General features: G+C 34.4%; 1 protein-coding gene across 4 annotated transcripts in view; it reads left to right on the forward strand.

Moving 5' to 3' along the window:
- Positions 1–9,772, forward strand: part of LOC106878961 (uncharacterized) — an 80,045-nt gene that overhangs the window by 64,148 nt on the left and 6,125 nt on the right. For 2 of the 4 annotated variants that reach the window (XM_014928338.2, XM_052971744.1), the window contains 4 exons: positions 642–762; positions 1,401–1,537; positions 2,922–3,074; positions 5,000–5,197. In XM_014928338.2, the coding sequence (XP_014783824.1) occupies positions 642–762; positions 1,401–1,537; positions 2,922–3,074; positions 5,000–5,197 (609 nt within the window). Of the gene's footprint in view, positions 1–641; positions 763–1,400; positions 1,538–2,921; positions 3,075–4,999; positions 5,198–5,444; positions 5,925–9,772 lie in introns of those variants that run through there. The other 2 variants (XR_008265194.1, XM_052971745.1) reach the window with 2 other exon arrangements.

Consider the following 9,772-nt stretch of genomic DNA (forward strand, 5'->3'; position numbering starts at 1 on the left):
ATATATATATATATATATATGTGTGTGTGTGTGTGTGTGTGTGTGTGTGTGTATACCATAAATTCTCGAGTATAGTCTGCCCTTGAGTATAATACGCAGGGGATTTTTAGGGGGCTGTACATCTGAAAAACCTAAACCTGACAGAATAAGTACTAGGCCTTGACTAAAACTCATTAAGGCAGTGATTCAGCATGGCCTCAGTCAAATGACTGAAACAAGTAAAAGAACAAAGAATACATGCATGCACACACACACACACACACACGTACACACACGCATACACACACATGCACACACACACACACATGCTCACTCACACACACACACATGCATGCACACACATTGGCCTACCTAGTCAGTGGGCTGGTATTATTCAAAACCTACAACTATGTAAGGAAGTATGTTGTGATCAGTGGTGCATAAAGACAACCAATACTCAGTTCCATACAGTGATACAGTGATATATCTATACACACACACACACGCACAGATTCACACATATGCACACTTACACATACATACATACATACATACATACATACATATATGTATTTATGTATATATATATATGTGTGTGTGTGTGTGTGTGTGTGTGTGTGTGTGTGTATATATATATATATATATATACGTTTATTTTACAGTTGATTAGATGCAACAGGCTGATGGATGCTGTATACCATAAATGTTTTCCTGATGCAGAGATGATACGATCTCTGACTAATGTATTTGCCTCCTTCACACCAGAATACATTAAAACTGAGGGTGAGGATAATTTGATTTTAATTCTTTTTTTTTAATTAAGAATAAATAGAGAATAATTAAGAATAAGTGGAGGAATCATAATTAGATGTTTTAGGAATTTGATAAGTAGTTTGGTAATCTGCTGTGCTAATATTGGACGCGTAAGAATTTATCAATAAAGCCAATATCATATTGTTATATTTTGGGATATTTTTGTTTTAACCAAATAACCACATACACTATATATGCATTCTTCACTTCGGCCTTATTATTATTATTCTTGTTTTAGTATCCTTTGTCTGAAATCTTTCGCCACACACATTGTGATCTCTTCAATGATGAAAGATTTCCAGACAAAGAACACTAAAATAAGAATAACAATAAAGCTGAAGTGAAGAATGAGTATATAGTGCATGTGGTTATTTGGCAAGAAGAAAAAAAAAAGCACATGACCCTCCCCAAATATAACAATATCTGTTTCAGTAGATGATTTCACATCAGGCATCTTGCAAGACAAATACATAAACGTACCAATATTGTATGTTTTCTGGGAAATATGACTTTGTGTGTGTGCATGTGTAGTAAGGTTTGTGTGTGTATGAGAGGGAAGTGTAAGCATTTTTTTCCTAAATATTATGGAATATATATGTCTTCAATAGCAATGGCTAATCTGGCTGATAAAGAGGATATTGAAGTTGATATAAAAGAGGATGCTGTACCAATTCCAATGGAATCTTGCCCACAGATGAAAAAAGATGAGCGCCATAAAATAGCCAACTTTATAAAACATAATGTTGTAAGTAATTTTCTCTAGCTACCAATTTCTTTTAGTAGTAATAATTAATTGTTGTACATTTTAACTTGGAATAATTTTGTATATTGATATATCTATAATATTGGTTTCAAATTTTGGTACAAGGCCAGTAATTTTAGGAGAAGGGTTAGTTCATTACATTAACTCCAGTGCTCAACTGGTACTTATTTTATGAACTCGAAAAGAATGAAAGGCAAAGTCAACCTTGGCAGCATTTGAACTCAGAACGTAAAGAAGGACAAAATGCCACTAAGCATTTTTCCTGGCATGCTAACAATTTTGCCAGCTTGCTGCATTATGATTTATTTTTAATATTGCTTTCAAGTTTTGGTAGAAGGCCAGTAATTTCAGGGGAGGGGATTAGTTGATTACATCGACCCCAGTATTCAACTGGTACTTATTTTATTAACCCTAAAAAGCAAAGTCAACCTCAGTGGAATTTGAACATGAAGATGGACAAAATGCAGCAAAGTATTTTGCCTGGTGTAATAACAATTCTGCCAGTTCACTACCTCATGATTTATCTATAATAATACCAACAAATGCACTATGTTTTATACATGTATTTAGTGATTTATTTCATTACATTACAATTAATGATATACTTTGTTGCTGAAGTAGGAATAATTTGTATCATGGAAATAAAAATTCATTGTCATAACATAATTTTTTTCCTCACAGAGTATTCATTCCTAGTTGACTTACAAATGCACTATGCACAAAATATGTTAAAATAAACTTAATTATTATTTTCTTGTAATAGTAGCACATTTTATTTCTGAAACATTTTCTTTTCTGTTTTAACAAATATATAATATTTTATATTTACTTAGTTATTCTTTCATCATTACTTCAACAAATATGGTCAAAGTTAGACTTTCCACATCAACTCAGACTAAGATTGAAAGTTGTATGCTGTTCTTACTAAAAAGTTGAAAATAGTACACTATCTATTGACCAAATTTTTTTTTTGCTTTTATTCATCACATAATTATTTGTTGTTAACTCTCAGTGGTCTGAACATTAAATTGTTAAGACTAATTTATACATTAATCTAACTCATTCCTATTCCTCAGTCTGAAGGGTCCTGGGAATGCTGAAATTACAGTACCTTTTTAGTTTAGATTTAAAAAAAAAGATGAATATTTTGCTCAGAGGAATGCAAAATGGTAATTATGAATATTTCTCTTCTTTCTCTGTCAAGTAGGTCATAGTTTGATAGCATTCAAGTGAGATAATTTCTAACGAAAATTAGTAGCTATTTCAAAAATCCTGGAGCACAATAAATAAATGAATAGCCAAAACAGAAACAACTTATCGGTGTTCACAAAAAACAAAAATTATATGTTTATATGTTTATTTTCAGAAAATGGTACATCTTCAAAGTGAAGAAAACAGAATGAATGCAGTGCCTCAGAAGATGGTGGAACTCAAGCAACCACTTGCAGAGATGCAGAACTATTCAATTTGTACTTTTAACTCAATAGAGTTAGCTAAACGGGAACTAGTGAATACATTGGTAAGATGTATCTTGTAATTCTACTGGAGGTAAATGTAGTAAAAAGCTGACTAGCAGTATGGGATCATGTACTGTAACCAGTGGTGGCTTGTAGATAAAATTAATTGGGGTGCTGCATCAGAAAATGTTTAGCCATTGTTTTAATATTGTGTAAATGGAAACAAACATATAAAAAGAAAATTTATACATAAACTTGATCGGTTTGCATTTTAGCCACTGCCAGATAGTGTATTTAATATGTTCACTGAACACTGTTGTGAATTCCCATCTTGTTTTTCAAAAATCTCCCCTAAATCACAAAATAAGGGGGTAAAATCTGCCCTATTTTGCAAATCCTGGCAGAACATTGTAGCTGGAAGCAGGATAATAATCCAATTCTACACTTCATCACATTCAAGAATATAGACACATTTTTAAGCACAACACATGCGAAGTCAAAAAGAAACACTACCTTTCACCAGCACACCAGGGTCAGCACTATGTGAAACACAGTGCTCTCTTTCCCTAGCATGCAGCTTCCTATCTTGGACATGTGAGGATGTGCACAACAGCCAAACACTGCATTGCTGGAACTGAGAAGCGCACAGTTCTGTACAAGGATTTTTGTATTTTTTTCATAAACTAGGGGATGGCTACTAATATTAAACTTAAGGATTATATAATGTACAATTATAAAGAAAGAATTAAAGAAAAAAGGACTCATTATATTGAATGTTATCGATAATATCGAGTGGAAATAGTGGGTGCTGCAGTTCTGCAGTGCCTATACACAAGCCGCCACTGACTGTAATTAACCTAACACTATAGGGTCTTAGCCAACAAGCCAAGGTCTTGGAGGTTTTCTATATTTTCCTTGGTATAGCTCTGTGTTTCTGGAAAAAACACTTAACTGCAGTTAGTTAACCCTATTTGGGTGTAAATAAATTCAATGAAATGAGAATATGGTAATTAGTGGGAGCACTATAACTGAAGTGTATTTCAGTTGTTTTGCCCCAGGTCAGCCCTGGTCAAATAGAACTCTAATAAAATATTTTTTTTATTGAACTATGGTTAAGTATTTCATCAAAGATTTTATACTTAGCACTTGAATTTTGTAGGGTATGATATGAGGGAGATTTTGTTGCTATTTCATGCAAGTTGATGAGTTCAAATATAATATGCTTATGGATAGAAGATGATCAACTCTTTTGATACCAGCCTCCCTGAGATTACCCCAATTCTTTGACCACACTGATCTAAATTTTAACCTTTCATCAAAATTTGATATTAATTTGTTCCAAACACCTGATTAATAATGACAAATTCTTCATTATTTACAAAATCAATTAAAACAAAGACAGCATATTTCAATAGAAATCTGGTAACAAACAGGTCATTAATGACAAAATTATTTTACTAAATTCTTCATTGTATTGATTATTAATTGCAACAAAGGCAGTGTATTTCAGCTGAAATACACTAATGACAGGTTAATGCCTCCTGTACTGTATTATTTATCCAAAGCCTGAGGCTGTCAAGTAGGCAAAAATGATATAAAGTTAAACTAAAATCTTTTACAGTATTCACTTTCATTCCCCTAGAATCTGGTGTTGAATCCTGCTGTGGACTGCTTTGTCTTCTATCACTGTTATTTGTTATTATGGACTCAATAAAAAATTTCACATATTGAGATAAATTGAAATAAATTTACCATTGATTCTTTGAACTTCATTGTGCAATTTGTCTGTATTTCAATTCTGGCTGTCCTGTTATGTTTTGGTCACAACTTGTTGCTTAAATAGTTTCATATTTGTATATTTATATTCATGTGGAAGATAGAAATGGTGAGTGAGAGATAGAAAGATGAGGTGAGAGATAAAGAGGTGAAGGGATAAGAAAGGAAGTTGATAAAGAGTAGAATACATTATTTTTATTTCCTATTTTAGGACAAGAACACATTATATACTTATGGCCCTGAGTTCCATCACTCAATGACGTTTCCACCTGTCAAGGATACATCAGTGAAAAGTGAAAAACCTGTAAAGAAAAACAGAAGGTGGATTCTTGCTCAGCAAAAATCTATCCTTCAACGTCATGCACCAGTTCAGAGACCCTCTGAAGGTAGATTGGAAGAGCTATACCAGGTATTTAATTTTAACAGTGCAATTATTTCCAGAATTAAAAAAAAAAATTCAAATAGTTTTAGGTAGTGACTTATAACTCATCAATTGCAGATGTCAATGTAAGGATGACTTGTTGACAATGATTGACATGGGCTAAAAGACTAAAGAATAGCAGTTCCTTAAATGGATTTCTTGCAGTATTTATTCCAGCTCTTTGTGTTCTAAGTTCGAATCACACTGAGGTCAACTTTGTCTTTCTTCCTTTCAGGGTTGATAAAGTACCAATCAGTGTGGCAGACTGGCAGAATCATTAGAGTGCTGAATGGGATACTTAGTGGTCTTTGTTCTGGTTCTTTGTATTAAAGAGGTCAAATCTAGCTGTGGTCCACCAGCCACCATGGAAGGGATTGAATCCTTACCCAGGTGCACATCTATAGGTAAAGTTGGATAGCATTAGATCCATGGTATTCAACCTACCGAGAGCAGAAAATACCTGATGATGCAGAAATATCAATGAGAAGGAACAAGTATTTTATTTATGAAATTATAACAATTGTTTTAATAAAAAAAGTACTTTATTCAGTTAAGAATTAAATTGCTAAAGGCTTAATGTGATGAATTACAAAGTTTGATGAAAGATCTTTAAACAAACTCAAAATGCAGAACATAATTCTAATTTTATTTTCACCAGAATTTGGTAAATTTATACAAAATTCATGCAAATACATAAATTAGACAGCTGCTTTTATTCACTTGTTAACTTTCTTTTTAATCTAATGTTTTTTTTAATCCTTAGAATTTTCCCTAAGTCATAATCGTTCTGTCTTACTTTGTGATATAAAATATAGGCTACATAAACTATGGTGGCTGATATCTGTAAGTTGACAAACTCAGTCAGATTACTAGCCTGGTGTTATATATCTTAGGCAAGACAACATTCTTGTAGCTATTGTCACTTATATGAGATCAAAGACAATACACAGTTACTACTACTACTACTACTACTACTACTACTACTATCACCACCACCATTGCAGACACTTTGGGCAAGTGTCTTCTACCATAGCCTCAGGCCGACTAAAGCCTTGCGGGTGGATTTGATAGATGGAAACTAAAAGAAACCCATTGTATATATATATGAGTATGTGTGTATGTGTGTATATCTATGTGTATATGTCTTTGTGTCTGTGTTTGTTTCTCCATCTCTGCTTGACAACTGATGTTGGTGTGTTTTGTCTCCGTAACTTAGCAGTTCAGCAAAAGATTTTCATAGAATAAGTACTAGGTTCAAAAATGAGTCCTGGAGTTGATTTGTTTGACTAAAACTCCTCGAGGTGGTTTTACGAGTGGTTTTCATGCTTTAGGAATGGTTGCTTGTTGCTTGAAGACTAACCTTGTCCAGGGCAACCGTCGACCTCCCCGAATGAATGAAGACATCATGGAAATTCATGAATTGATCTTGGAGGACCGTCACTAAACAATTGACAAACTTCTTGATATGAATGGTGTGTCCTGGAGTTCCTGCCAATGAATTTTGAGCAAGGAATTGTGAATGAAAAGAGTTGCAGTAAAATTTGTGTGTGTGTATTTATCTGTGTGTTTTATGCAATGTGTCTTCATGTGTGTGTGTGTGTGTTTGTGTGTGCATTGCACTTATACTTGTTTGAATGTTGCAGTTGAATGTATCAATATTTAATGTCTATTGACATGTGACTATAAGTGTACACAGTGGAGGCGCAATGGCTCAGTGGTTAGGGCAGTGGACTTGCGGTCATAGGATCGCGGTTTCGATTCCCAGACCGGGCGCTGTGAGTGTTTATTGAGCGAAAACACCTAAAGCACCACAAGGCTCTGGCAGGGGATGGTGGCGAACCCTGCTGTACTCTTTCCCCACAACTTTCTCTCACTCTTACTTTCTGTTTCTGTTGTGCCTGTAATTCAAAGGGTCAGCCTTGTCACACTGTGTCACACTGAATCTCCCCGAGAACTACGTTAAGGGTACACGTGTCTGTGGAGTGCTCAGCCACTTGCACGTTAATTTCACGAGCAGGCTGTTCCGTTGATCGGATCAACTGGAACCCTCGACGTCGTAAGCGACGGAGTACCAATACACACAAGTGTACACAAGAATGTATACGGGCATAAGTATACACGTGTGTATTTGCATGTGCTTATGTATGTGTCATTATGTGAGTATACGCATAATACTTACTATGTATGTGTGTATAAGGACATATATGTATGTGTATGTTTACATATTAATCGTGTGTATACATATATGTATGTCCAGATGTATGTCCTTTTATATAAGTATATATATGTATGCATGTGTGTGTGTACATATATATATATTTTATTCTTTTATTGGTTTCAGTCTTTTGATTGCAGCCATGCTGGAGCACTGCCTTTAGTTGAACAAATTGACCCCAGGACTTATTCTTTGAAAGCTTAGTACTTATTCTATCAGTCTGTTTTGCCGGACTGCTAAGTTATGGGGGTGTAAACACACCAACATTGGTTGTCAAGCGATAGTGGGGGGACAAATACAGACACACAAACATATGTATACACACACACACACACACACACACACACACACACACATATACGACAGGCTTCTTTCAGTTTCTGTCACCAAATCTATTCACAAGGCTTTGGCTGGTCCTAGGATATAGTAGAAGACACTAGCCCAAGGTGCCATGAGGTGGGACTGAACCCAGAACCATGTGATTGGGAAGCAAGCTTCTTACCAAAGAGCCATGCCCATATATATATATATATATATATACATGCATACATGCATATCTTTATATATATGTGTATGTTTATACATACATATATATATATATATATATATATATATATAAAAATATATATATATAAAAATATATATATATATACATATACATACATACATATATATATATATATTTGTGTGTGTGTGTGTATGTGTGTATACAAATACATATATGTATATATATATGTACATACACATGCATACATATATATACCTATACAAAAGTACATACATATGGACATACATATATGTATACACACAAATCATATGTAACCACACATACACATGCACACATATATATGCTTATACACACATACATAGTAATATTATGTGTATACTTACACATTGACACATACATAAACACATGCAAATACACACGTGCATACTTATGCCTGTAGGCACCGTGTGTACACTTGTATTAACATGTCAACAGAGATGGAACTCAACTGAGGAAAGAAAACTCCGAATGACCCGTCCTTGTTTTCTTTGCATCGTCTGTCTGGATATTTTGTTGTCCCTTTTTTGTATCACCTAACTGTCTGGATGTTTTGTGTTTTTGTCTCATTTTTGTATTTTTTTATATATAAAAATATAGTGGCGTACATACACTTTGGTCTCTTATATGTAAGTATATATGTATATATCTAAATTTTGTACAACTCTATTATTCTTTCTATTCTTTCATTCTTTCTTCTTTCTATCAGCCCCTTCACACTTACTTCGTTCTTTCCACTCTTCGTTCTTTTATTCCCTCTCTCTCACATTTCTTGGCCTTCTCTTCATGCTCACCTTCCCTCCTCTTTCACTTCACTCTGTCCCTCTCATTTTTTTCTCACCCCTCCTTAATTCTTTTGTCTCTCTGTCTCTACCTCTCTCTCTTCTCTCCCCACGTAGCCGGTGTTTAGCCAAGCCTGACCTTTCTTTCTTGGTTCGACTACCATCCGTGCAACATCTATATTCCTCCCTGTGCCTGTCAATCTTATGTCCCTGCCATAATGCTTTACTTCCACACACGCCAGTTTAATGTAATTCATCCTTTGTTGATGTCTTGTTATTTGTATTTGTGTACCATTTCTCCATTTTTTTTCTTCCTTGTTTTCATACATATTCACTGCTTTCTTCTAAGGAATCTAGTGCTCTTAGCTTAGTTTTTCCTTGGGGCCGGCCAGATTGGAGCAATCTTGAGTATAACCAGCCGAAGTTGCAAAGATAATCTGGAACTCGACTGAGGAAAGAAAACTCCGAATGACCTGTCCTTGTTTTCTTTGTATCATCTGTCTGTCTGGATGTTTTGTTGTCCCTTTTTTGTATCACCTAACTGTCTCGATGTTTTGCGTTCTTGTCCCATTTTTATATATATATATATAATCAGAAAATCATAAATCCGTAAGAGAAGAACATTCTAAGTTGTAGAGCAGTAGAGTAATTAGATAAAGATAATTATGACCGGTCTATGGGATTACCCTGGGTTTCACATCCCAAAGCACTTGGCTGGCATTTCTTCAAACCCAAGTGTGTTTATTGGTTTATTTGTATAATTATATCTGTCTCTTTTTCTCTCTCTGTACACGCACACACACACACACACATATGTGTGTGTGTAGAGAGAGAGAGAGAGAGAATAAGGGAGAGAGAGAATAAGAGAGAGAGAGACAGAGAGTAAGAGAGAGAGAAAGAGATAACAATGCAAATAGACCAATAAACACACTTGAGCTTGACATATAAATTATACATACATACATATGTAAATATATATAGGGATATATATTTGTACATATATATATATATATATATATATA

The sequence above is a fragment of the Octopus bimaculoides genome, chromosome 11 (genome assembly GCF_001194135.2).
Source record: "Octopus bimaculoides isolate UCB-OBI-ISO-001 chromosome 11, ASM119413v2, whole genome shotgun sequence".
NCBI lineage: Eukaryota > Metazoa > Mollusca > Cephalopoda > Octopoda > Octopodidae > Octopus > Octopus bimaculoides.